Source organism: Mus caroli, unplaced genomic scaffold, assembly GCF_978045245.1.
Source record: "Mus caroli unplaced genomic scaffold, Mus_caroli_1 scaffold_9, whole genome shotgun sequence".
Classification (NCBI taxonomy): Eukaryota; Metazoa; Chordata; class Mammalia; order Rodentia; family Muridae; genus Mus; species Mus caroli.
This window is the reverse complement of record NW_028227264.1, coordinates 99,986,886-100,014,372: the sequence shown is the minus strand read 5'-3', so window position 1 is coordinate 100,014,372 and position 27,487 is coordinate 99,986,886. Positions and strand designations below refer to the sequence as shown.

The 27,487-nt window shown below is 40.8% G+C and overlaps 6 protein-coding genes across 11 annotated transcripts; all 6 read left to right on the top strand.

Moving 5' to 3' along the window:
• Nucleotides 1-232: 232 nt before the first annotated feature.
• Nucleotides 233-1,063, top strand: LOC147002747 (THO complex subunit 4-like). 2 transcript variants are annotated; one of them, XM_085843429.1, is made up of 2 exons: nt 233-886; nt 995-1,063. In XM_085843429.1, exons 1-2 carry the CDS (start codon nt 233-235, stop codon nt 1,061-1,063), a joined length of 723 nt encoding a protein of 240 aa, XP_085699555.1. The 2 variants fall into 2 exon arrangements, with proteins under 2 accessions (XP_085699555.1, XP_085699554.1); XM_085843428.1 differs by having other exon boundaries at nt 254-1,063.
• A 4,284-nt stretch (nt 1,064-5,347) lies between these two features.
• On the top strand, nt 5,348-6,178 carry LOC147002746 (THO complex subunit 4-like). Of its 2 annotated transcripts, XM_085843427.1 has the most exons (2): nt 5,348-6,001; nt 6,110-6,178. In XM_085843427.1, the coding sequence occupies exons 1-2, from the start codon at nt 5,348-5,350 to the stop codon at nt 6,176-6,178; spliced, it is 723 nt and encodes a 240-aa protein (XP_085699553.1). The 2 variants fall into 2 exon arrangements, with proteins under 2 accessions (XP_085699553.1, XP_085699552.1); XM_085843426.1 differs by having other exon boundaries at nt 5,369-6,178.
• Nucleotides 6,179-10,475: 4,297 nt separating this feature from the next.
• On the top strand, nt 10,476-11,300 carry LOC147002745 (aly/REF export factor 2-like). The gene has a single exon (XM_085843425.1). It carries the CDS (start codon nt 10,476-10,478, stop codon nt 11,298-11,300), a length of 825 nt encoding a protein of 274 aa, XP_085699551.1.
• Nucleotides 11,301-15,583: 4,283 nt separating this feature from the next.
• On the top strand, nt 15,584-16,429 carry LOC147002744 (THO complex subunit 4-like). Of its 2 annotated transcripts, XM_085843424.1 has the most exons (2): nt 15,584-16,237; nt 16,361-16,429. In XM_085843424.1, exons 1-2 carry the CDS (start codon nt 15,584-15,586, stop codon nt 16,427-16,429), a joined length of 723 nt encoding a protein of 240 aa, XP_085699550.1. The 2 variants fall into 2 exon arrangements, with proteins under 2 accessions (XP_085699550.1, XP_085699549.1); XM_085843423.1 differs by having other exon boundaries at nt 15,605-16,429.
• A 4,284-nt stretch (nt 16,430-20,713) lies between these two features.
• LOC147002743 (THO complex subunit 4-like) lies at nt 20,714-21,550 on the top strand. 2 transcript variants are annotated; one of them, XM_085843422.1, is made up of 2 exons: nt 20,714-21,367; nt 21,482-21,550. In XM_085843422.1, the coding sequence occupies exons 1-2, from the start codon at nt 20,714-20,716 to the stop codon at nt 21,548-21,550; spliced, it is 723 nt and encodes a 240-aa protein (XP_085699548.1). The 2 variants fall into 2 exon arrangements, with proteins under 2 accessions (XP_085699548.1, XP_085699547.1); XM_085843421.1 differs by having other exon boundaries at nt 20,735-21,550.
• Nucleotides 21,551-25,832: 4,282 nt separating this feature from the next.
• LOC147002742 (THO complex subunit 4-like) lies at nt 25,833-26,678 on the top strand. 2 transcript variants are annotated; one of them, XM_085843420.1, is made up of 2 exons: nt 25,833-26,486; nt 26,610-26,678. In XM_085843420.1, the coding sequence occupies exons 1-2, from the start codon at nt 25,833-25,835 to the stop codon at nt 26,676-26,678; spliced, it is 723 nt and encodes a 240-aa protein (XP_085699546.1). The 2 variants fall into 2 exon arrangements, with proteins under 2 accessions (XP_085699546.1, XP_085699545.1); XM_085843419.1 differs by having other exon boundaries at nt 25,854-26,678.
• Nucleotides 26,679-27,487: the final 809 nt, after the last annotated feature.

Here is a 27,487-nt window from a genome sequence, read left to right as displayed (position 1 = left end):
AGTAGACCAGAAAGGTATTTAACTAGTTCTAAAATTTGCAAAACAGTTAGAAGTTACACCTCCATATACAGGTTAAATTCACACCTTTGTGGGTATATAGTGATCAAATTCAAATGTCTTGTTTTTCCTAATCAAGTTCTCAGGAACTCTTCCCTATTGTTTAGTGATGCAGTATGCTGAAACTTTCATATGTATTTTCAACATAAATTAAAATTTTGTTTTCAAATCAGGTATGCTGGATCCAAGGCCCGCCATGGCTGACAAAATAGACATGTCTTTGGAAGACATCATTAAGCTGAACAAGATCCAGCAAGGACATCACCGCAGGCCTGATTCCCGGGTAAATCGAGATGCTGGGCCAAAGAGGTACCGGCCCACCATCACCCGTGGTGGCAGGAACAGGCTGGCACCATACCACAGAACAAAACAACTTCCAGACAAGTGGCAGCAGCACCTATTCATTGGAGACTTGAGGGGTCAAACCCACGTGGATACTGGTGGGAAGCTGTTCGTGTCAAATCTGCACTTCGGAGTGTCAGATGCTGATATTCGGCTACTCTTTGCTGAATTTGGAACGTTGAAAAAATCTGCTGTGCACTATGATCGCTGTGGAAGAAGTTTAGGGACAGCACATCTGCACTTTGAAAGGGAAGCAGATGCCCTGAACGCCATGAGAGAGTACAATGGCGCCTCTTTGGATGGCCGCCCTATGAACATCCAGCTTGTCACCTCAAAGATTGATAGACAAGGAAGACCTGCACAAAGCAGAAACAGGGGTGGCATGAAAAGAAACCCTGGCTCTGGAGGATTAAGTGGTGCAGGCACCAAGAGATGGACACTTGGAGGCAGCCAGGGAAGAGAGAGAGGCACCAGCAGGAACTCAAAACTGCAGCAGGAGCAGCAGAAGCAGCAGCAGCAGCAGCAGGAGGAGGAGCAGCAGCTCCAGAAACAGCAGCAGCAGCAGCAGCAGCAGCAGCAGCAGCAGCAGGAGCACCAGCAGCTATCTGCAGAGGAGCTGGACGCCCAGCTGGATGCTTATCAGGAAATGATGGACACCAGCTAAACAACTTAGCAAAGCTGCACAAGAACTGGACCCAGAGCATGGACTGTGATGCCTAGACTGAGGGTTGGCTAGTGGACCATGAACACAATGGTGGATTCCTCCTTTGCTTCTTTTTCTTTTCTCCTGTTTTAAAACGCCATGTAAAGTTCTTTCCTTCTCTCTTTCTTTTATTTACATTCTGAAATACACCTGTCTTGTACTGAGTTATTTTGTGGATCAATTGTAGTTTTTGCTTTAGTGAAGGTGGCATTTTCACCTTTGCCCTAATAAAATTGTGTGTAGAAATAAACAAGTAATACGACGTCGTTGATGAATGATTTTTGTGGAGAATGAGGAACTCTCACACATTTTGGGTCTCTCTGGGTCTCTTTGGGTCTATAGAGGAAATTTTCCCTAACCTAATGAAAGAGATCTGCCATGAAAATAAAGGCCTACAGAACTCCAAATAGTTTGGACAAGAAAAGAAATTCCTCCTGTCACTTAATAATCAAAACAATAAATGTATATATATATAAAAAAACCAAAACAAAACAAAAGAAAACAAACAAAAACATTTAGGGAAAAGTTCAAGTAACATAAACAGTCAGACCTATCAGAATTACACCAGACTTCTCACCAGAGACTATGAAAGCTAGAAGGCCTTGGTTAGATCTCATACAGACCCTAAGAGAACATAAATGCCGGCACAGACTAATATACACATAAAACTCCTCCATTAGCATAGATGAAGAGATAAAAATATCCCATGACAAAATCAAATTTGCACAGTATCTCTCTACTAATCCAGTCCTGCAAAGGTTAATACAGAAAAAATGCCAACACAAGGAGGGAAACTACACCCTAGAAAGAGCAAGAAAGTAATCTTCTTTCAACAAACCCAGAAGAAGATAGCCACACAAACATAAAAATAACATCACTGATAGATAACAGGAAGCACAAATCACTATTCCTTAATATCTCTTAAAGTCAATGTCCTCAATTCCACAATACAGAGACATAGACTATCAGACTGGACACTTACAGGGCTAAGCATTTTACAGCATAGAGGAAATAAATGTCCATGCCAGACACTTCCTCAGAGTAAAGGGCTGAAAAACAGTTTTCCAAGCAAATGGTCCCAAGAATGAAGCTGGGGTAGCCACTCTAATAATCTGATAAAATTGACTGTTAGTCAAATGTCATCAAAAATATCAGGAAAGACACTTCATACTCATCAAGGGGAAAATCTACCAAGAAGATACTACTCTCAATATTGAAAACATCTATGCTCCAAATGCAAGGGGACCCACATTCATAAAAGCAACTTTACTGAAGCTAAAAGCTCACATTTCACGTCAAATAATAGTGGTGAGGGACTTCAACACCCAACTTTCACCAATGGACAGATCAGGGAAACACAAACTAAACAGACACACAGTGAAAATAACAGAAGTTATGGACCAAATTGATTCAACAGACATCTATACAACATCTCATCCTAAATCAAAGGAATACACCTTCTCGCTGGCACGGCACCTCATGGTCTCTTCTCCAGAACTGACCATACAGTTGGCCACAACACAGAACTCAAAAGAAAGAAGACTGAGATAATCCCATGCTTCTATCAGGTCACTACTGAACAAGGTTGTTCTTCAGTAGCAACAAAAACACAGAAAGCAAACATACACATGGAAGGTGAACAGTGCTCTAGGATAACTCAACCAGAACTTACTTGGTAAAGGAAGAAATAAAAGACATTTTAGAATTTAATGAGAATGCATGTACAACATACCCAAACTGATGGGACATAATGAAAGTAGGGTAAGAGGAAAACTCACAGCTCAGCTCTGTGTGCCTCCAAAAAGAAAGTGGAGAGAGCATACACTAGCAGCTTAACAGCACACCTGAAAGCTCTAGAACAAAAGGAACCAAATAAACCCAAGAGGAGGAGAAGGCAGGAAATAATCAAACTCAGGGCTGAAACCAACCAAGTCAACACAAAAAGAACTACATAAAGAATCCACAAAACTAGGAGCTGGTTCTTTGAGAACATCAACACGATACAGAAAGTGTTAGCCAGACTAACTTGAGGGCACAGAGACAGAATCCAAATGAACACAATCAGAAAGGGAAAGGGAATCCCACGCATCCTATCTGATCACCAAGGACTAAGGCTGATGATCTTCAAGAACATCGTAAATAATAGAAAGCCAACATTCACGTGGAAACTGAACAACACTCCACTCAATGATTCCTTGGTCAAGGATGAAATAAGAAAGAAATTAAAGACTTTTTAGAGTTTAATGAACATGAAGCCACAACATACCCAAACTTATGGGACACAATGAAGGCAGTCCTAAGAGGAAAACTCATAGCCCCGAGTGCCTCCAAAAAGAAACTAGAAAGAGCATACACTAGCAGACTGACAGCACATCCAGAAGCTCTAGAACTAAAGGAAGCAAATTCACCCAAGAGGAGTACACTGCAGGAAACAATTAAGCTCAGGGCTGAAATCAAGCAAGTGGAAACAACATGAACTATTCAAAGAATCAACCAAACCAGGTGCTGGTTCTTTGAGAAAATCAACAAGATAGATTAAACCCTTACCCAGATTAACTAGAGGGCACAGGGACAGTAATCTCAGTGTGTCTCAGTGGCAGAATACTTGCTCGGCACATGTGCAGCCCTGGGTTAGATGCCCAAGAAAAAACACAGTTAACAGTGGTCTGTCTGCGTGAATCCCCTTTAAAGGACACTCTTTGTTACCCTGTCTGTTGCAGTCATAAAATCCTGTCAATTGTGACCATTTGTTGGGTTTGATTTTTGTTCAATTGTTCTTTTCTTTATTTCCTTTTTCATTATCTACTGGGAGAAGTTTAGAAGTGGTTTACTGAGTGATTAGGTGTCAAAAACTTTCCTTTAATTTAAAGTCTTTAATTTCTCCCTTGGGAGGCAGAGGCGGGCAGATCTCTCAATTGGAGGATATCTCTGCTCTACAGAGTTTCAAGGACAGATATCTCGAAAAAAGAATTTCAGAGATTTAATCATGTTAAGAAGGATGATCTGAAGTCATTTGAAAATAAAACATTTAGTCTGATTATTGGGTATCACACTGAATTAGCCACAGTCTTTTCTTCTGGCATCTGTTATTAGAGTGGTCATCGTTGCTTTCTTTAGTCTTCTGTAGTTTTATGGATTGTAAAGATTTGTGTCGTGAAAACGTGATTCAATTATCATAGATAGTAATCTTATCTAGGGAGGGGAGGTCCTTAGGAGTATAAAAGGAGTTTGGAGAGGCTTGGACAGCACACTTGAGAGAGCTGAGGCAAGCTACCAAGAGAGCAAAGGGTTCTCCTCTGCAGTCTGCCCTGGGACAGAAGGCTTGACAGAGAGGTGAGTGAACCACACCAACTAGTCTCAAGGACAAACAAATGTCTCCTAAGAGAGTTCTAGGTCTTCAGAGCTGTGATACAGTTCTTTCCCAAGATGTCAACGTAACATACAACTCTAGATATATTTGATTTTAAATAGTTCAATTTAGCAATTTATGGATTTGGGTGGTGGTTTTCGTTCTCAATATGTCTGTTAGTATGTTTTATCATCATCCTGTAAATTACAGAGATAGTCTGTATTGATTTCTGGAATCCAGGCCTTCCTAGGCAGCTCAATACAGTCTAGAGCTGGCTGTGGACTAGGCTATCATGGAAGTTGGGAAGATCCTCATACCTCTGCTTCTTGAGGGCTGGGATTGAAAGCATTTGTTTTTTTGTTTTTTGTTTTCTTTTTTTTTTTTTTTTTTTTTCATTTTACTGTATTTTGTTTGTGACAATGGCCAACTGTATAGACTGTACAAAGTGTTATATTTTCTTTTCTATTCAAGTTCTTTACGTTGTGTTTTTATTGTGTTTCTTCAGCAGGCAGGTAGAGGTCAAAAGACTTTCATGGGTGAATTCTCTCCTCTGAATCTGGCACCCGGAGACTGGGCTCAGTTCACTGGGTTTGCGTCTTCTAATATTTGCAATATTTTCTTCTTTTTGAAACTAGGGGACTGTGTTTGGGTAGGAATCATTCTGAGTAGACCAGAAAGGTATTTAACTAGTTCTAAAATTTGCAAAACAGTTAGAAGTTACACCTCCATATACAGGTTAAATTCACACCTTTGTGGGTATATAGTGATCAAATTCAAATGTCTTGTTTTTCCTAATCAAGTTCTCAGGAACTCTTCCCTATTGTTTAGTGATGCAGTATGCTGAAACTTTCATATGTATTTTCAACATAAATTAAAATTTTGTTTTCAAATCAGGTATGCTGGATCCAAGGCCCGCCATGGCTGACAAAATAGACATGTCTTTGGAAGACATCATTAAGCTGAACAAGATCCAGCAAGGACATCACCGCAGGCCTGATTCCCGGGTAAATCGAGATGCTGGGCCAAAGAGGTACCGGCCCACCATCACCCGTGGTGGCAGGAACAGGCTGGCACCATACCACAGAACAAAACAACTTCCAGACAAGTGGCAGCAGCACCTATTCATTGGAGACTTGAGGGGTCAAACCCACGTGGATACTGGTGGGAAGCTGTTCGTGTCAAATCTGCACTTCGGAGTGTCAGATGCTGATATTCGGCTACTCTTTGCTGAATTTGGAACGTTGAAAAAATCTGCTGTGCACTATGATCGCTGTGGAAGAAGTTTAGGGACAGCACATCTGCACTTTGAAAGGGAAGCAGATGCCCTGAACGCCATGAGAGAGTACAATGGCGCCTCTTTGGATGGCCGCCCTATGAACATCCAGCTTGTCACCTCAAAGATTGATAGACAAGGAAGACCTGCACAAAGCAGAAACAGGGGTGGCATGAAAAGAAACCCTGGCTCTGGAGGATTAAGTGGTGCAGGCACCAAGAGATGGACACTTGGAGGCAGCCAGGGAAGAGAGAGAGGCACCAGCAGGAACTCAAAACTGCAGCAGGAGCAGCAGAAGCAGCAGCAGCAGCAGCAGGAGGAGGAGCAGCAGCTCCAGAAACAGCAGCAGCAGCAGCAGCAGCAGCAGCAGCAGCAGCAGGAGCACCAGCAGCTATCTGCAGAGGAGCTGGACGCCCAGCTGGATGCTTATCAGGAAATGATGGACACCAGCTAAACAACTTAGCAAAGCTGCACAAGAACTGGACCCAGAGCATGGACTGTGATGCCTAGACTGAGGGTTGGCTAGTGGACCATGAACACAATGGTGGATTCCTCCTTTGCTTCTTTTTCTTTTCTCCTGTTTTAAAACGCCATGTAAAGTTCTTTCCTTCTCTCTTTCTTTTATTTACATTCTGAAATACACCTGTCTTGTACTGAGTTATTTTGTGGATCAATTGTAGTTTTTGCTTTAGTGAAGGTGGCATTTTCACCTTTGCCCTAATAAAATTGTGTGTAGAAATAAACAAGTAATACGACGTCGTTGATGAATGATTTTTGTGGAGAATGAGGAACTCTCACACATTTTGGGTCTCTCTGGGTCTCTTTGGGTCTATAGAGGAAATTTTCCCTAACCTAATGAAAGAGATCTGCCATGAAAATAAAGGCCTACAGAACTCCAAATAGTTTGGACAAGAAAAGAAATTCCTCCTGTCACTTAATAATCAAAACAATAAATGTATATATATATAAAAAAACCAAAACAAAACAAAAGAAAACAAACAAAAACATTTAGGGAAAAGTTCAAGTAACATAAACAGTCAGACCTATCAGAATTACACCAGACTTCTCACCAGAGACTATGAAAGCTAGAAGGCCTTGGTTAGATCTCATACAGACCCTAAGAGAACATAAATGCCGGCACAGACTAATATACACATAAAACTCCTCCATTAGCATAGATGAAGAGATAAAAATATCCCATGACAAAATCAAATTTGCACAGTATCTCTCTACTAATCCAGTCCTGCAAAGGTTAATACAGAAAAAATGCCAACACAAGGAGGGAAACTACACCCTAGAAAGAGCAAGAAAGTAATCTTCTTTCAACAAACCCAGAAGAAGATAGCCACACAAACATAAAAATAACATCACTGATAGATAACAGGAAGCACAAATCACTATTCCTTAATATCTCTTAAAGTCAATGTCCTCAATTCCACAATACAGAGACATAGACTATCAGACTGGACACTTACAGGGCTAAGCATTTTACAGCATAGAGGAAATAAATGTCCATGCCAGACACTTCCTCAGAGTAAAGGGCTGAAAAACAGTTTTCCAAGCAAATGGTCCCAAGAATGAAGCTGGGGTAGCCACTCTAATAATCTGATAAAATTGACTGTTAGTCAAATGTCATCAAAAATATCAGGAAAGACACTTCATACTCATCAAGGGGAAAATCTACCAAGAAGATACTACTCTCAATATTGAAAACATCTATGCTCCAAATGCAAGGGGACCCACATTCATAAAAGCAACTTTACTGAAGCTAAAAGCTCACATTTCACGTCAAATAATAGTGGTGAGGGACTTCAACACCCAACTTTCACCAATGGACAGATCAGGGAAACACAAACTAAACAGACACACAGTGAAAATAACAGAAGTTATGGACCAAATTGATTCAACAGACATCTATACAACATCTCATCCTAAATCAAAGGAATACACCTTCTCGCTGGCACGGCACCTCATGGTCTCTTCTCCAGAACTGACCATACAGTTGGCCACAACACAGAACTCAAAAGAAAGAAGACTGAGATAATCCCATGCTTCTATCAGGTCACTACTGAACAAGGTTGTTCTTCAGTAGCAACAAAAACACAGAAAGCAAACATACACATGGAAGGTGAACAGTGCTCTAGGATAACTCAACCAGAACTTACTTGGTAAAGGAAGAAATAAAAGACATTTTAGAATTTAATGAGAATGCATGTACAACATACCCAAACTGATGGGACATAATGAAAGTAGGGTAAGAGGAAAACTCACAGCTCAGCTCTGTGTGCCTCCAAAAAGAAAGTGGAGAGAGCATACACTAGCAGCTTAACAGCACACCTGAAAGCTCTAGAACAAAAGGAACCAAATAAACCCAAGAGGAGGAGAAGGCAGGAAATAATCAAACTCAGGGCTGAAACCAACCAAGTCAACACAAAAAGAACTACATAAAGAATCCACAAAACTAGGAGCTGGTTCTTTGAGAACATCAACACGATACAGAAAGTGTTAGCCAGACTAACTTGAGGGCACAGAGACAGAATCCAAATGAACACAATCAGAAAGGGAAAGGGAATCCCACGCATCCTATCTGATCACCAAGGACTAAGGCTGATGATCTTCAAGAACATCGTAAATAATAGAAAGCCAACATTCACGTGGAAACTGAACAACACTCCACTCAATGATTCCTTGGTCAAGGATGAAATAAGAAAGAAATTAAAGACTTTTTAGAGTTTAATGAACATGAAGCCACAACATACCCAAACTTATGGGACACAATGAAGGCAGTCCTAAGAGGAAAACTCATAGCCCCGAGTGCCTCCAAAAAGAAACTAGAAAGAGCATACACTAGCAGACTGACAGCACATCCAGAAGCTCTAGAACTAAAGGAAGCAAATTCACCCAAGAGGAGTACACTGCAGGAAACAATTAAGCTCAGGGCTGAAATCAAGCAAGTGGAAACAACATGAACTATTCAAAGAATCAACCAAACCAGGTGCTGGTTCTTTGAGAAAATCAACAAGATAGATTAAACCCTTACCCAGATTAACTAGAGGGCACAGGGACAGTAATCTCAGTGTGTCTCAGTGGCAGAATACTTGCTCGGCACATGTGCAGCCCTGGGTTAGATGCCCAAGAAAAAACACAGTTAACAGTGGTCTGTCTGCGTGAATCCCCTTTAAAGGACACTCTTTGTTACCCTGTCTGTTGCAGTCATAAAATCCTGTTAATTGTGACCATTTGTTGGGTTTGATTTTTGTTCAATTGTTCTTTTCTTTATTTCCTTTTTCATTATCTACTGGGAGAAGTTTAGAAGTGGTTTACTGAGTGATTAGGTGTCAAAAACTTTCCTTTAATTTAAAGTCTTTAATTTCTTCCTTGGGAGGCAGAGGCGGGCAGATCTCTCAATTGGAGGATATCTCTGCTCTACAGAGTTTCAAGGACAGATATCTCGAAAAAAGAATTTAAGAGATTTAATCATGTTAAGAAGGATGATCTGAAGTCATTTGAAAATAAAACATTTAGTCTGATTATTGGGTATCACACTGAATTAGCCACAGTCTTTTCTTCTGGCATCTGTTATTAGAGTGGTCATCGTTGCTTTCTTTAGTCTTCTGTAGTTTTATGGATTGTAAAGATTTGTGTCGTGAAAACGTGATTCAATTATCATAGATAGTAATCTTATCTAGGGAGGGGAGGTCCTTAGGAGTATAAAAGGAGTTTGGAGAGGCTTGGACAGCACACTTGAGAGAGCTGAGGCAAGCTACCAAGAGAGCAAAGGGTTCTCCTCTGCAGTCTGCCCTGGGACAGAAGGCTTGACAGAGAGGTGAGTGAACCACACCAACTAGTCTCAAGGACAAACAAATGTCTCCTAAGAGAGTTCTAGGTCTTCAGAGCTGTGATACAGTTCTTTCCCAAGATGTCAACGTAACACACAACTCTAGATATATTTGATTTTAAATAGTTCAATTTAGCAATTTATGGATTTGGGTGGTGGTTTTCGTTCTCAATATGTCTGTTAGTATGTTTTATCATCATCCTGTAAATTACAGAGATAGTCTGTATTGATTTCTGGAATCCAGGCCTTCCTAGGCAGCTCAATACAGTCTAGAGCTGGCTGTGGACTAGGCTATCATGGAAGATGGGAAGATCCTCATACCTCTGCTTCTTGAGGGCTGGGATTTAAAGCATTTGTTTTTTTGTTTTTTGTTTTCTTTTTTTTTTTTTCATTTTACTGTATTTTGTTTGTGACAATGGCCAACTGTATAGACTGTACAAAGTGTTATATTTTCTTTTCTATTCAAGTTCTTTACGTTGTGTTTTTATTGTGTTTCTTCAGCAGGCAGGTAGAGGTCAAAAGACTTTCATGGGTGAATTCTCTCCTCTGAATCTGGCACCCGGAGACTGGGCTCAGTTCACTGGGTTTGCGTCTTCTAATATTTGCAATATTTTCTTCTTTTTGAAACTAGGGGACTGTGTTTGGGTAGGAATCATTCTGAGTAGACCAGAAAGGTATTTAACTAGTTCTAAAATTTGCAAAACAGTTAGAAGTTACACCTCCATATACAGGTTAAATTCACACCTTTGTGGGTATATAGTGATCAAATTCAAATGTCTTGTTTTTCCTAATCAAGTTCTCAGGAACTCTTCCCTATTGTTTAGTGATGCAGTATGCTGAAACTTTCATATGTATTTTCAACATAAATTAAAATTTTGTTTTCAAATCAGGTATGCTGGATCCAAGGCCCGCCATGGCTGACAAAATAGACATGTCTTTGGAAGACATCATTAAGCTGAACAAGATCCAGCAAGGACATCACCGCAGGCCTGATTCCCGGGTAAATCGAGATGCTGGGCCAAAGAGGTACCGGCCCACCATCACCCGTGGTGGCAGGAACAGGCTGGCACCATACCACAGAACAAAACAACTTCCAGACAAGTGGCAGCAGCACCTATTCATTGGAGACTTGAGGGGTCAAACCCACGTGGATACTGGTGGGAAGCTGTTCGTGTCAAATCTGCACTTCGGAGTGTCAGATGCTGATATTCGGCTACTCTTTGCTGAATTTGGAACGTTGAAAAAATCTGCTGTGCACTATGATCGCTGTGGAAGAAGTTTAGGGACAGCACATCTGCACTTTGAAAGGGAAGCAGATGCCCTGAACGCCATGAGAGAGTACAATGGCGCCTCTTTGGATGGCCGCCCTATGAACATCCAGCTTGTCACCTCAAAGATTGATAGACAAGGAAGACCTGCACAAAGCAGAAACAGGGGTGGCATGAAAAGAAACCCTGGCTCTGGAGGATTAAGTGGTGCAGGCACCAAGAGATGGACACTTGGAGGCAGCCAGGGAAGAGAGAGAGGCACCAGCAGGAACTCAAAACTGCAGCAGGAGCAGCAGAAGCAGCAGCAGCAGCAGCAGGAGGAGGAGCAGCAGCTCCAGAAACAGCAGCAGCAGCAGCAGCAGCAGCAGCAGCAGCAGCAGCAGCAGCAGCAGCAGGAGCACCAGCAGCTATCTGCAGAGGAGCTGGACGCCCAGCTGGATGCTTATCAGGAAATGATGGACACCAGCTAAACAACTTAGCAAAGCTGCACAAGAACTGGACCCAGAGCATGGACTGTGATGCCTAGACTGAGGGTTGGCTAGTGGACCATGAACACAATGGTGGATTCCTCCTTTGCTTCTTTTTCTTTTCTCCTGTTTTAAAACGCCATGTAAAGTTCTTTCCTTCTCTCTTTCTTTTATTTACATTCTGAAATACACCTGTCTTGTACTGAGTTATTTTGTGGATCAATTGTAGTTTTTGCTTTAGTGAAGGTGGCATTTTCACCTTTGCCCTAATAAAATTGTGTGTAGAAATAAACAAGTAATACGACGTCGTTGATGAATGATTTTTGTGGAGAATGAGGAACTCTCACACATTTTGGGTCTCTCTGGGTCTCTTTGGGTCTATAGAGGAAATTTTCCCTAACCTAATGAAAGAGATCTGCCATGAAAATAAAGGCCTACAGAACTCCAAATAGTTTGGACAAGAAAAGAAATTCCTCCTGTCACTTAATAATCAAAACAATAAATGTATATATATAAAAAAAAACCAAAACAAAACAAAAGAAAACAAACAAAAACATTTAGGGAAAAGTTCAAGTAACATAAACAGTCAGACCTATCAGAATTACACCAGACTTCTCACCAGAGACTATGAAAGCTAGAAGGCCTTGGTTAGATCTCATACAGACCCTAAGAGAACATAAATGCCGGCACAGACTAATATACACATAAAACTCCTCCATTAGCATAGATGAAGAGATAAAAATATCCCATGACAAAATCAAATTTGCACAGTATCTCTCTACTAATCCAGTCCTGCAAAGGTTAATACAGAAAAAATGCCAACACAAGGAGGGAAACTACACCCTAGAAAGAGCAAGAAAGTAATCTTCTTTCAACAAACCCAGAAGAAGATAGCCACACAAACATAAAAATAACATCACTGATAGATAACAGGAAGCACAAATCACTATTCCTTAATATCTCTTAAAGTCAATGTCCTCAATTCCACAATACAGAGACATAGACTATCAGACTGGACACTTACAGGGCTAAGCATTTTACAGCATAGAGGAAATAAATGTCCATGCCAGACACTTCCTCAGAGTAAAGGGCTGAAAAACAGTTTTCCAAGCAAATGGTCCCAAGAATGAAGCTGGGGTAGCCACTCTAATAATCTGATAAAATTGACTGTTAGTCAAATGTCATCAAAAATATCAGGAAAGACACTTCATACTCATCAAGGGGAAAATCTACCAAGAAGATACTACTCTCAATATTGAAAACATCTATGCTCCAAATGCAAGGGGACCCACATTCATAAAAGCAACTTTACTGAAGCTAAAAGCTCACATTTCACGTCAAATAATAGTGGTGAGGGACTTCAACACCCAACTTTCACCAATGGACAGATCAGGGAAACACAAACTAAACAGACACACAGTGAAAATAACAGAAGTTATGGACCAAATTGATTCAACAGACATCTATACAACATCTCATCCTAAATCAAAGGAATACACCTTCTCGCTGGCACGGCACCTCATGGTCTCTTCTCCAGAACTGACCATACAGTTGGCCACAACACAGAACTCAAAAGAAAGAAGACTGAGATAATCCCATGCTTCTATCAGGTCACTACTGAACAAGGTTGTTCTTCAGTAGCAACAAAAACACAGAAAGCAAACATACACATGGAAGGTGAACAGTGCTCTAGGATAACTCAACCAGAACTTACTTGGTAAAGGAAGAAATAAAAGACATTTTAGAATTTAATGAGAATGCATGTACAACATACCCAAACTGATGGGACATAATGAAAGTAGGGTAAGAGGAAAACTCACAGCTCAGCTCTGTGTGCCTCCAAAAAGAAAGTGGAGAGAGCATACACTAGCAGCTTAACAGCACACCTGAAAGCTCTAGAACAAAAGGAACCAAATAAACCCAAGAGGAGGAGAAGGCAGGAAATAATCAAACTCAGGGCTGAAACCAACCAAGTCAACACAAAAAGAACTACATAAAGAATCCACAAAACTAGGAGCTGGTTCTTTGAGAACATCAACACGATACAGAAAGTGTTAGCCAGACTAACTTGAGGGCACAGAGACAGAATCCAAATGAACACAATCAGAAAGGGAAAGGGAATCCCACGCATCCTATCTGATCACCAAGGACTAAGGCTGATGATCTTCAAGAACATCGTAAATAATAGAAAGCCAACATTCACGTGGAAACTGAACAACACTCCACTCAATGATTCCTTGGTCAAGGATGAAATAAGAAAGAAATTAAAGACTTTTTAGAGTTTAATGAACATGAAGCCACAACATACCCAAACTTATGGGACACAATGAAGGCAGTCCTAAGAGGAAAACTCATAGCCCCGAGTGCCTCCAAAAAGAAACTAGAAAGAGCATACACTAGCAGACTGACAGCACATCCAGAAGCTCTAGAACTAAAGGAAGCAAATTCACCCAAGAGGAGTACACTGCAGGAAACAATTAAGCTCAGGGCTGAAATCAAGCAAGTGGAAACAACATGAACTATTCAAAGAATCAACCAAACCAGGTGCTGGTTCTTTGAGAAAATCAACAAGATAGATTAAACCCTTACCCAGATTAACTAGAGGGCACAGGGACAGTAATCTCAGTGTGTCTCAGTGGCAGAATACTTGCTCGGCACATGTGCAGCCCTGGGTTAGATGCCCAAGAAAAAACACAGTTAACAGTGGTCTGTCTGCGTGAATCCCCTTTAAAGGACACTCTTTGTTACCCTGTCTGTTGCAGTCATAAAATCCTGTCAATTGTGACCATTTGTTGGGTTTGATTTTTGTTCAATTGTTCTTTTCTTTATTTCCTTTTTCATTATCTACTGGGAGAAGTTTAGAAGTGGTTTACTGAGTGATTAGGTGTCAAAAACTTTCCTTTAATTTAAAGTCTTTAATTTCTCCCTTGGGAGGCAGAGGCGGGCAGATCTCTCAATTGGAGGATATCTCTGCTCTACAGAGTTTCAAGGACAGATATCTCGAAAAAAGAATTTCAGAGATTTAATCATGTTAAGAAGGATGATCTGAAGTCATTTGAAAATAAAACATTTAGTCTGATTATTGGGTATCACACTGAATTAGCCACAGTCTTTTCTTCTGGCATCTGTTATTAGAGTGGTCATCGTTGCTTTCTTTAGTCTTCTGTAGTTTTATGGATTGTAAAGATTTGTGTCGTGAAAACGTGATTCAATTATCATAGATAGTAATCTTATCTAGGGAGGGGGAGGTCCTTAGGAGTATAAAAGGAGTTTGGAGAGGCTTGGACAGCACACTTGAGAGAGCTGAGGCAAGCTACCAAGAGAGCAAAGGGTTCTCCTCTGCAGTCTGCCCTGGGACAGAAGGCTTGACAGAGAGGTGAGTGAACCACACCAACTAGTCTCAAGGACAAACAAATGTCTCCTAAGAGAGTTCTAGGTCTTCAGAGCTGTGATACAGTTCTTTCCCAAGATGTCAACGTAACACACAACTCTAGATATATTTGATTTTAAATAGTTCAATTTAGCAATTTATGGATTTGGGTGGTGGTTTTCGTTCTCAATATGTCTGTTAGTATGTTTTATCATCATCCTGTAAATTACAGAGATAGTCTGTATTGATTTCTGGAATCCAGGCCTTCCTAGGCAGCTCAATACAGTCTAGAGCTGGCTGTGGACTAGGCTATCATGGAAGTTGGGAAGATCCTCATACCTCTGCTTCTTGAGGGCTGGGATTTAAAGCATTTGTTTTTTTGTTTTTTGTTTTCTTTTTTTTTTTTTTTTTTTCATTTTACTGTATTTTGTTTGTGACAATGGCCAACTGTATAGACTGTACAAAGTGTTATATTTTCTTTTCTATTCAAGTTCTTTACGTTGTGTTTTTATTGTGTTTCTTCAGCAGGCAGGTAGAGGTCAAAAGACTTTCATGGGTGAATTCTCTCCTCTGAATCTGGCACCCGGAGACTGGGCTCAGTTCACTGGGTTTGCGTCTTCTAATATTTGCAATATTTTCTTCTTTTTGAAACTAGGGAACTGTGTTTGGGTAGGAATCATTCTGAGTAGACCAGAAAGGTATTTAACTAGTTCTAAAATTTGCAAAACAGTTAGAAGTTACACCTCCATATACAGGTTAAATTCACACCTTTGTGGGTATATAGTGATCAAATTCAAATGTCTTGTTTTTCCTAATCAAGTTCTCAGGAACTCTTCCCTATTGTTTAGTGATGCAGTATGCTGAAACTTTCATATGTATTTTCAACATAAATTAAAATTTTGTTTTCAAATCAGGTATGCTGGATCCAAGGCCCGCCATGGCTGACAAAATAGACATGTCTTTGGAAGACATCATTAAGCTGAACAAGATCCAGCAAGGACATCACCGCAGGCCTGATTCCCGGGTAAATCGAGATGCTGGGCCAAAGAGGTACCGGCCCACCATCACCCGTGGTGGCAGGAACAGGCTGGCACCATACCACAGAACAAAACAACTTCCAGACAAGTGGCAGCAGCACCTATTCATTGGAGACTTGAGGGGTCAAACCCACGTGGATACTGGTGGGAAGCTGTTCGTGTCAAATCTGCACTTCGGAGTGTCAGATGCTGATATTCGGCTACTCTTTGCTGAATTTGGAACGTTGAAAAAATCTGCTGTGCACTATGATCGCTGTGGAAGAAGTTTAGGGACAGCACATCTGCACTTTGAAAGGGAAGCAGATGCCCTGAACGCCATGAGAGAGTACAATGGCGCCTCTTTGGATGGCCGCCCTATGAACATCCAGCTTGTCACCTCAAAGATTGATAGACAAGGAAGACCTGCACAAAGCAGAAACAGGGGTGGCATGAAAAGAAACCCTGGCTCTGGAGGATTAAGTGGTGCAGGCACCAAGAGATGGACACTTGGAGGCAGCCAGGGAAGAGAGAGAGGCACCAGCAGGAACTCAAAACTGCAGCAGGAGCAGCAGAAGCAGCAGCAGCAGCAGCAGGAGGAGGAGCAGCAGCTCCAGAAACAGCAGCAGCAGCAGCAGCAGCAGCAGCAGCAGCAGCAGCAGCAGCAGCAGCAGGAGCACCAGCAGCTATCTGCAGAGGAGCTGGACGCCCAGCTGGATGCTTATCAGGAAATGATGGACACCAGCTAAACAACTTAGCAAAGCTGCACAAGAACTGGACCCAGAGCATGGACTGTGATGCCTAGACTGAGGGTTGGCTAGTGGACCATGAACACAATGGTGGATTCCTCCTTTGCTTCTTTTTCTTTTCTCCTGTTTTAAAACGCCATGTAAAGTTCTTTCCTTCTCTCTTTCTTTTATTTACATTCTGAAATACACCTGTCTTGTACTGAGTTATTTTGTGGATCAATTGTAGTTTTTGCTTTAGTGAAGGTGGCATTTTCACCTTTGCCCTAATAAAATTGTGTGTAGAAATAAACAAGTAATACGACGTCGTTGATGAATGATTTTTGTGGAGAATGAGGAACTCTCACACATTTTGGGTCTCTCTGGGTCTCTTTGGGTCTATAGAGGAAATTTTCCCTAACCTAATGAAAGAGATCTGCCATGAAAATAAAGGCCTACAGAACTCCAAATAGTTTGGACAAGAAAAGAAATTCCTCCTGTCACTTAATAATCAAAACAATAAATGTATATATATATAAAAAAACCAAAACAAAACAAAAGAAAACAAACAAAAACATTTAGGGAAAAGTTCAAGTAACATAAACAGTCAGACCTATCAGAATTACACCAGACTTCTCACCAGAGACTATGAAAGCTAGAAGGCCTTGGTTAGATCTCATACAGACCCTAAGAGAACATAAATGCCGGCACAGACTAATATACACATAAAACTCCTCCATTAGCATAGATGAAGAGATAAAAATATCCCATGACAAAATCAAATTTGCACAGTATCTCTCTACTAATCCAGTCCTGCAAAGGTTAATACAGAAAAAATGCCAACACAAGGAGGGAAACTACACCCTAGAAAGAGCAAGAAAGTAATCTTCTTTCAACAAACCCAGAAGAAGATAGCCACACAAACATAAAAATAACATCACTGATAGATAACAGGAAGCACAAATCACTATTCCTTAATATCTCTTAAAGTCAATGTCCTCAATTCCACAATACAGAGACATAGACTATCAGACTGGACACTTACAGGGCTAAGCATTTTACAGCATAGAGGAAATAAATGTCCATGCCAGACACTTCCTCAGAGTAAAGGGCTGAAAAACAGTTTTCCAAGCAAATGGTCCCAAGAATGAAGCTGGGGTAGCCACTCTAATAATCTGATAAAATTGACTGTTAGTCAAATGTCATCAAAAATATCAGGAAAGACACTTCATACTCATCAAGGGGAAAATCTACCAAGAAGATACTACTCTCAATATTGAAAACATCTATGCTCCAAATGCAAGGGGACCCACATTCATAAAAGCAACTTTACTGAAGCTAAAAGCTCACATTTCACGTCAAATAATAGTGGTGAGGGACTTCAACACCCAACTTTCACCAATGGACAGATCAGGGAAACACAAACTAAACAGACACACAGTGAAAATAACAGAAGTTATGGACCAAATTGATTCAACAGACATCTATACAACATCTCATCCTAAATCAAAGGAATACACCTTCTCGCTGGCACGGCACCTCATGGTCTCTTCTCCAGAACTGACCATACAGTTGGCCACAACACAGAACTCAAAAGAAAGAAGACTGAGATAATCCCATGCTTCTATCAGGTCACTACTGAACAAGGTTGTTCTTCAGTAGCAACAAAAACACAGAAAGCAAACATACACATGGAAGGTGAACAGTGCTCTAGGATAACTCAACCAGAACTTACTTGGTAAAGGAAGAAATAAAAGACATTTTAGAATTTAATGAGAATGCATGTACAACATACCCAAACTGATGGGACATAATGAAAGTAGGGTAAGAGGAAAACTCACAGCTCAGCTCTGTGTGCCTCCAAAAAGAAAGTGGAGAGAGCATACACTAGCAGCTTAACAGCACACCTGAAAGCTCTAGAACAAAAGGAACCAAATAAACCCAAGAGGAGGAGAAGGCAGGAAATAATCAAACTCAGGGCTGAAACCAACCAAGTCAACACAAAAAGAACTACATAAAGAATCCACAAAACTAGGAGCTGGTTCTTTGAGAACATCAACACGATACAGAAAGTGTTAGCCAGACTAACTTGAGGGCACAGAGACAGAATCCAAATGAACACAATCAGAAAGGGAAAGGGAATCCCACGCATCCTATCTGATCACCAAGGACTAAGGCTGATGATCTTCAAGAACATCGTAAATAATAGAAAGCCAACATTCACGTGGAAACTGAACAACACTCCACTCAATGATTCCTTGGTCAAGGATGAAATAAGAAAGAAATTAAAGACTTTTTAGAGTTTAATGAACATGAAGCCACAACATACCCAAACTTATGGGACACAATGAAGGCAGTCCTAAGAGGAAAACTCATAGCCCCGAGTGCCTCCAAAAAGAAACTAGAAAGAGCATACACTAGCAGACTGACAGCACATCCAGAAGCTCTAGAACTAAAGGAAGCAAATTCACCCAAGAGGAGTACACTGCAGGAAACAATTAAGCTCAGGGCTGAAATCAAGCAAGTGGAAACAACATGAACTATTCAAAGAATCAACCAAACCAGGTGCTGGTTCTTTGAGAAAATCAACAAGATAGATTAAACCCTTACCCAGATTAACTAGAGGGCACAGGGACAGTAATCTCAGTGTGTCTCAGTGGCAGAATACTTGCTCGGCACATGTGCAGCCCTGGGTTAGATGCCCAAGAAAAAACACAGTTAACAGTGGTCTGTCTGCGTGAATCCCCTTTAAAGGACACTCTTTGTTACCCTGTCTGTTGCAGTCATAAAATCCTGTCAATTGTGACCATTTGTTGGGTTTGATTTTTGTTCAATTGTTCTTTTCTTTATTTCCTTTTTCATTATCTACTGGGAGAAGTTTAGAAGTGGTTTACTGAGTGATTAGGTGTCAAAAACTTTCCTTTAATTTAAAGTCTTTAATTTCTCCCTTGGGAGGCAGAGGCGGGCAGATCTCTCAATTGGAGGATATCTCTGCTCTACAGAGTTTCAAGGACAGATATCTCGAAAAAAGAATTTCAGAGATTTAATCATGTTAAGAAGGATGATCTGAAGTCATTTGAAAATAAAACATTTAGTCTGATTATTGGGTATCACACTGAATTAGCCACAGTCTTTTCTTCTGGCATCTGTTATTAGAGTGGTCATCGTTGCTTTCTTTAGTCTTCTGTAGTTTTATGGATTGTAAAGATTTGTGTCGTGAAAACGTGATTCAATTATCATAGATAGTAATCTTATCTAGGGAGGGGAGGTCCTTAGGAGTATAAAAGGAGTTTGGAGAGGCTTGGACAGCACACTTGAGAGAGCTGAGGCAAGCTACCAAGAGAGCAAAGGGTTCTCCTCTGCAGTCTGCCCTGGGACAGAAGGCTTGACAGAGAGGTGAGTGAACCACACCAACTAGTCTCAAGGACAAACAAATGTCTCCTAAGAGAGTTCTAGGTCTTCAGAGCTGTGATACAGTTCTTTCCCAAGATGTCAACGTAACACACAACTCTAGATATATTTGATTTTAAATAGTTCAATTTAGCAATTTATGGATTTGGGTGGTGGTTTTCGTTCTCAATATGTCTGTTAGTATGTTTTATCATCATCCTGTAAATTACAGAGATAGTCTGTATTGATTTCTGGAATCCAGGCCTTCCTAGGCAGCTCAATACAGTCTAGAGCTGGCTGTGGACTAGGCTATCATGGAAGTTGGGAAGATCCTCATACCTCTGCTTCTTGAGGGCTGGGATTTAAAGCATTTGTTTTTTTGTTTTTTGTTTTCTTTTTTTTTTTTTTTTTTTTTCATTTTACTGTATTTTGTTTGTGACAATGGCCAACTGTATAGACTGTACAAAGTGTTATATTTTCTTTTCTATTCAAGTTCTTTACGTTGTGTTTTTATTGTGTTTCTTCAGCAGGCAGGTAGAGGTCAAAAGACTTTCATGGGTGAATTCTCTCCTCTGAATCTGGCACCCAGAGACTGGGCTCAGTTCACTGGGTTTGCGTCTTCTAATATTTGCAATATTTTCTTCTTTTTGAAACTAGGGAACTGTGTTTGGGTAGGAATCATTCTGAGTAGACCAGAAAGGTATTTAACTAGTTCTAAAATTTGCAAAACAGTTAGAAGTTACACCTCCATATACAGGTTAAATTCACACCTTTGTGGGTATATAGTGATCAAATTCAAATGTCTTGTTTTTCCTAATCAAGTTCTCAGGAACTCTTCCCTATTGTTTAGTGATGCAGTATGCTGAAACTTTCATATGTATTTTCAACATAAATTAAAATTTTGTTTTCAAATCAGGTATGCTGGATCCAAGGCCCGCCATGGCTGACAAAATAGACATGTCTTTGGAAGACATCATTAAGCTGAACAAGATCCAGCAAGGACATCACCGCAGGCCTGATTCCCGGGTAAATCGAGATGCTGGGCCAAAGAGGTACCGGCCCACCATCACCCGTGGTGGCAGGAACAGGCTGGCACCATACCACAGAACAAAACAACTTCCAGACAAGTGGCAGCAGCACCTATTCATTGGAGACTTGAGGGGTCAAACCCACGTGGATACTGGTGGGAAGCTGTTCGTGTCAAATCTGCACTTCGGAGTGTCAGATGCTGATATTCGGCTACTCTTTGCTGAATTTGGAACGTTGAAAAAATCTGCTGTGCACTATGATCGCTGTGGAAGAAGTTTAGGGACAGCACATCTGCACTTTGAAAGGGAAGCAGATGCCCTGAACGCCATGAGAGAGTACAATGGCGCCTCTTTGGATGGCCGCCCTATGAACATCCAGCTTGTCACCTCAAAGATTGATAGACAAGGAAGACCTGCACAAAGCAGAAACAGGGGTGGCATGAAAAGAAACCCTGGCTCTGGAGGATTAAGTGGTGCAGGCACCAAGAGATGGACACTTGGAGGCAGCCAGGGAAGAGAGAGAGGCACCAGCAGGAACTCAAAACTGCAGCAGGAGCAGCAGAAGCAGCAGCAGCAGCAGCAGGAGGAGGAGCAGCAGCTCCAGAAACAGCAGCAGCAGCAGCAGCAGCAGCAGCAGCAGCAGCAGCAGCAGGAGCACCAGCAGCTATCTGCAGAGGAGCTGGACGCCCAGCTGGATGCTTATCAGGAAATGATGGACACCAGCTAAACAACTTAGCAAAGCTGCACAAGAACTGGACCCAGAGCATGGACTGTGATGCCTAGACTGAGGGTTGGCTAGTGGACCATGAACACAATGGTGGATTCCTCCTTTGCTTCTTTTTCTTTTCTCCTGTTTTAAAACGCCATGTAAAGTTCTTTCCTTCTCTCTTTCTTTTATTTACATTCTGAAATACACCTGTCTTGTACTGAGTTATTTTGTGGATCAATTGTAGTTTTTGCTTTAGTGAAGGTGGCATTTTCACCTTTGCCCTAATAAAATTGTGTGTAGAAATAAACAAGTAATACGACGTCGTTGATGAATGATTTTTGTGGAGAATGAGGAACTCTCACACATTTTGGGTCTCTCTGGGTCTCTTTGGGTCTATAGAGGAAATTTTCCCTAACCTAATGAAAGAGATCTGCCATGAAAATAAAGGCCTACAGAACTCCAAATAGTTTGGACAAGAAAAGAAATTCCTCCTGTCACTTAATAATCAAAACAATAAATGTATATATATAAAAAAAAACCAAAACAAAACAAAAGAAAACAAACAAAAACATTTAGGGAAAAGTTCAAGTAACATAAACAGTCAGACCTATCAGAATTACACCAGACTTCTCACCAGAGACTATGAAAGCTAGAAGGCCTTGGTTAGATCTCATACAGACCCTAAGAGAACATAAATGCCGGCACAGACTAATATACACATAAAACTCCTCCATTAGCATAGATGAAGAGATAAAAATATCCCATGACAAAATCAAATTTGCACAGTATCTCTCTACTAATCCAGTCCTGCAAAGGTTAATACAGAAAAAATGCCAACACAAGGAGGGAAACTACACCCTAGAAAGAGCAAGAAAGTAATCTTCTTTCAACAAACCCAGAAGAAGATAGCCACACAAACATAAAAATAACATCACTGATAGATAACAGGAAGCACAAATCACTATTCCTTAATATCTCTTAAAGTCAATGTCCTCAATTCCACAATACAGAGACATAGACTATCAGACTGGACACTTACAGGGCTAAGCATTTTACAGCATAGAGGAAATAAATGTCCATGCCAGACACTTCCTCAGAGTAAAGGGCTGAAAAACAGTTTTCCAAGCAAATGGTCCCAAGAATGAAGCTGGGGTAGCCACTCTAATAATCTGATAAAATTGACTGTTAGTCAAATGTCATCAAAAATATCAGGAAAGACACTTCATACTCATCAAGGGGAAAATCTACCAAGAAGATACTACTCTCAATATTGAAAACATCTATGCTCCAAATGCAAGGGGACCCACATTCATAAAAGCAACTTTACTGAAGCTAAAAGCTCACATTTCACGTCAAATAATAGTGGTGAGGGACTTCAACACCCAACTTTCACCAATGGACAGATCAGGGAAACACAAACTAAACAGACACACAGTGAAAATAACAGAAGTTATGGACCAAATTGATTCAACAGACATCTATACAACATCTCATCCTAAATCAAAGGAATACACCTTCTCGCTGGCACGGCACCTCATGGTCTCTTCTCCAGAACTGACCATACAGTTGGCCACAACACAGAACTCAAAAGAAAGAAGACTGAGATAATCCCATGCTTCTATCAGGTCACTACTGAACAAGGTTGTTCTTCAGTAGCAACAAAAACACAGAAAGCAAACATACACATGGAAGGTGAACAGTGCTCTAGGATAACTCAACCAGAACTTACTTGGTAAAGGAAGAAATAAAAGACATTTTAGAATTTAATGAGAATGCATGTACAACATACCCAAACTGATGGGACATAATGAAAGTAGGGTAAGAGGAAAACTCACAGCTCAGCTCTGTGTGCCTCCAAAAAGAAAGTGGAGAGAGCATACACTAGCAGCTTAACAGCACACCTGAAAGCTCTAGAACAAAAGGAACCAAATAAACCCAAGAGGAGGAGAAGGCAGGAAATAATCAAACTCAGGGCTGAAACCAACCAAGTCAACACAAAAAGAACTACATAAAGAATCCACAAAACTAGGAGCTGGTTCTTTGAGAACATCAACACGATACAGAAAGTGTTAGCCAGACTAACTTGAGGGCACAGAGACAGAATCCAAATGAACACAATCAGAAAGGGAAAGGGAATCCCACGCATCCTATCTGATCACCAAGGACTAAGGCTGATGATCTTCAAGAACATCGTAAATAATAGAAAGCCAACATTCACGTGGAAACTGAACAACACTCCACTCAATGATTCCTTGGTCAAGGATGAAATAAGAAAGAAATTAAAGACTTTTTAGAGTTTAATGAACATGAAGCCACAACATACCCAAACTTATGGGACACAATGAAGGCAGTCCTAAGAGGAAAACTCATAGCCCCGAGTGCCTCCAAAAAGAAACTAGAAAGAGCATACACTAGCAGACTGACAGCACATCCAGAAGCTCTAGAACTAAAGGAAGCAAATTCACCCAAGAGGAGTACACTGCAGGAAACAATTAAGCTCAGGGCTGAAATCAAGCAAGTGGAAACAACATGAACTATTCAAAGAATCAACCAAACCAGGTGCTGGTTCTTTGAGAAAATCAACAAGATAGATTAAACCCTTACCCAGATTAACTAGAGGGCACAGGGACAGTAATCTCAGTGTGTCTCAGTGGCAGAATACTTGCTCGGCACATGTGCAGCCCTGGGTTAGATGCCCAAGAAAAAACACAGTTAACAGTGGTCTGTCTGCGTGAATCCCCTTTAAAGGACACTCTTTGTTACCCTGTCTGTTGCAGTCATAAAATCCTGTCAATTGTGACCATTTGTTGGGTTTGATTTTTGTTCAATTGTTCTTTTCTTTATTTCCTTTTTCATTATCTACTGGGAGAAGTTTAGAAGTGGTTTACTGAGTGATTAGGTGTCAAAAACTTTCCTTTAATTTAAAGTCTTTAATTTCTCCCTTGGGAGGCAGAGGCGGGCAGATCTCTCAATTGGAGGATATCTCTGCTCTACAGAGTTTCAAGGACAGATATCTCGAAAAAAGAATTTCAGAGATTTAATCATGTTAAGAAGGATGATCTGAAGTCATTTGAAAATAAAACATTTAGTCTGATTATTGGGTATCACACTGAATTAGCCACAGTCTTTTCTTCTGGCATCTGTTATTAGAGTGGTCATCGTTGCTTTCTTTAGTCTTCTGTAGTTTTATGGATTGTAAAGATTTGTGTCGTGAAAACGTGATTCAATTATCATAGATAGTAATCTTATCTAGGGAGGGGGAGGTCCTTAGGAGTATAAAAGGATTTTGGAGAGGCTTGGACAGCACACTTGAGAGAGCTGAGGCAAGCTACCAAGAGAGCAAAGGGTTCTCCTCTGCAGTCTGCCCTGGGACAGAAGGCTTGACAGAGAGGTGAGTGAACCACACCAACTAGTCTCAAGGACAAACAAATGTCTCCTAAGAGAGTTCTAGGTCTTCAGAGCTGTGATACAGTTCTTTCCCAAGATGTCAACGTAACACACAACTCTAGATATATTTGATTTTAAATAGTTCAATTTAGCAATTTATGGATTTGGGTGGTGGTTTTCGTTCTCAATATGTCTGTTAGTATGTTTTATCATCATCCTGTAAATTACAGAGATAGTCTGTATTGATTTCTGGAATCCAGGCCTTCCTAGGCAGCTCAATACAGTCTAGAGCTGGCTGTGGACTAGGCTATCATGGAAGTTGGGAAGATCCTCATACCTCTGCTTCTTGAGGGCTGGGATTTAAAGCATTTGTTTTTTTGTTTTTTGTTTTCTTTTTTTTTTTTTTTTTTCATTTTACTGTATTTTGTTTGTGACAATGGCCAACTGTATAGACTGTACAAAGTGTTATATTTTCTTTTCTATTCAAGTTCTTTACGTTGTGTTTTTATTGTGTTTCTTCAGCAGGCAGGTAGAGGTCAAAAGACTTTCATGGGTGAATTCTCTCCTCTGAATCTGGCACCCGGAGACTGGGCTCAGTTCACTGGGTTTGCGTCTTCTAATATTTGCAATATTTTCTTCTTTTTGAAACTAGGGAACTGTGTTTGGGTAGGAATCATTCTGAGTAGACCAGAAAGGTATTTAACTAGTTCTAAAATTTGCAAAACAGTTAGAAGTTACACCTCCATATACAGGTTAAATTCACACCTTTGTGGGTATATAGTGATCAAATTCAAATGTCTTGTTTTTCCTAATCAAGTTCTCAGGAACTCTTCCCTATTGTTTAGTGATGCAGTATGCTGAAACTTTCATATGTATTTTCAACATAAATTAAAATTTTGTTTTCAAATCAGGTATGCTGGATCCAAGGCCCGCCATGGCTGACAAAATAGACATGTCTTTGGAAGACATCATTAAGCTGAACAAGATCCAGCAAGGACATCACCGCAGGCCTGATTCCCGGGTAAATCGAGATGCTGGGCCAAAGAGGTACCGGCCCACCATCACCCGTGGTGGCAGGAACAGGCTGGCACCATACCACAGAACAAAACAACTTCCAGACAAGTGGCAGCAGCACCTATTCATTGGAGACTTGAGGGGTCAAACCCACGTGGATACTGGTGGGAAGCTGTTCGTGTCAAATCTGCACTTCGGAGTGTCAGATGCTGATATTCGGCTACTCTTTGCTGAATTTGGAACGTTGAAAAAATCTGCTGTGCACTATGATCGCTGTGGAAGAAGTTTAGGGACAGCACATCTGCACTTTGAAAGGGAAGCAGATGCCCTGAACGCCATGAGAGAGTACAATGGCGCCTCTTTGGATGGCCGCCCTATGAACATCCAGCTTGTCACCTCAAAGATTGATAGACAAGGAAGACCTGCACAAAGCAGAAACAGGGGTGGCATGAAAAGAAACCCTGGCTCTGGAGGATTAAGTGGTGCAGGCACCAAGAGATGGACACTTGGAGGCAGCCAGGGAAGAGAGAGAGGCACCAGCAGGAACTCAAAACTGCAGCAGGAGCAGCAGAAGCAGCAGCAGCAGCAGCAGGAGGAGGAGCAGCAGCTCCAGAAACAGCAGCAGCAGCAGCAGCAGCAGCAGCAGCAGCAGCAGCAGCAGCAGCAGCAGGAGCACCAGCAGCTATCTGCAGAGGAGCTGGACGCCCAGCTGGATGCTTATCAGGAAATGATGGACACCAGCTAAACAACTTAGCAAAGCTGCACAAGAACTGGACCCAGAGCATGGACTGTGATGCCTAGACTGAGGGTTGGCTAGTGGACCATGAACACAATGGTGGATTCCTCCTTTGCTTCTTTTTCTTTTCTCCTGTTTTAAAACGCCATGTAAAGTTCTTTCCTTCTCTCTTTCTTTTATTTACATTCTGAAATACACCTGTCTTGTACTGAGTTATTTTGTGGATCAATTGTAGTTTTTGCTTTAGTGAAGGTGGCATTTTCACCTTTGCCCTAATAAAATTGTGTGTAGAAATAAACAAGTAATACGACGTCGTTGATGAATGATTTTTGTGGAGAATGAGGAACTCTCACACATTTTGGGTCTCTCTGGGTCTCTTTGGGTCTATAGAGGAAATTTTCCCTAACCTAATGAAAGAGATCTGCCATGAAAATAAAGGCCTACAGAACTCCAAATAGTTTGGACAAGAAAAGAAATTCCTCCTGTCACTTAATAATCAAAACAATAAATGTATATATATATAAAAAAACCAAAACAAAACAAAAGAAAACAAACAAAAACATTTAGGGAAAAGTTCAAGTAACATAAACAGTCAGACCTATCAGAATTACACCAGACTTCTCACCAGAGACTATGAAAGCTAGAAGGCCTTGGTTAGATCTCATACAGACCCTAAGAGAACATAAATGCCGGCACAGACTAATATACACATAAAACTCCTCCATTAGCATAGATGAAGAGATAAAAATATCCCATGACAAAATCAAATTTGCACAGTATCTCTCTACTAATCCAGTCCTGCAAAGGTTAATACAGAA

What these genes read in the sequence shown, in the direction of transcription:
- LOC147002743 (XM_085843421.1), top strand. Translation starts at nt 20,735, where the DNA reads ATGGCTGACAAAATAGACATGTCTTTGGAAGACATCATTAAGCTGAAC.
- LOC147002742 (XM_085843419.1), top strand. Translation starts at nt 25,854, where the DNA reads ATGGCTGACAAAATAGACATGTCTTTGGAAGACATCATTAAGCTGAAC.
- LOC147002745 (XM_085843425.1), top strand. Translation starts at nt 10,476, where the DNA reads ATGGCTGACAAAATAGACATGTCTTTGGAAGACATCATTAAGCTGAAC.
- LOC147002746 (XM_085843426.1), top strand. Translation starts at nt 5,369, where the DNA reads ATGGCTGACAAAATAGACATGTCTTTGGAAGACATCATTAAGCTGAAC.
- LOC147002744 (XM_085843423.1), top strand. Translation starts at nt 15,605, where the DNA reads ATGGCTGACAAAATAGACATGTCTTTGGAAGACATCATTAAGCTGAAC.
- LOC147002747 (XM_085843428.1), top strand. Translation starts at nt 254, where the DNA reads ATGGCTGACAAAATAGACATGTCTTTGGAAGACATCATTAAGCTGAAC.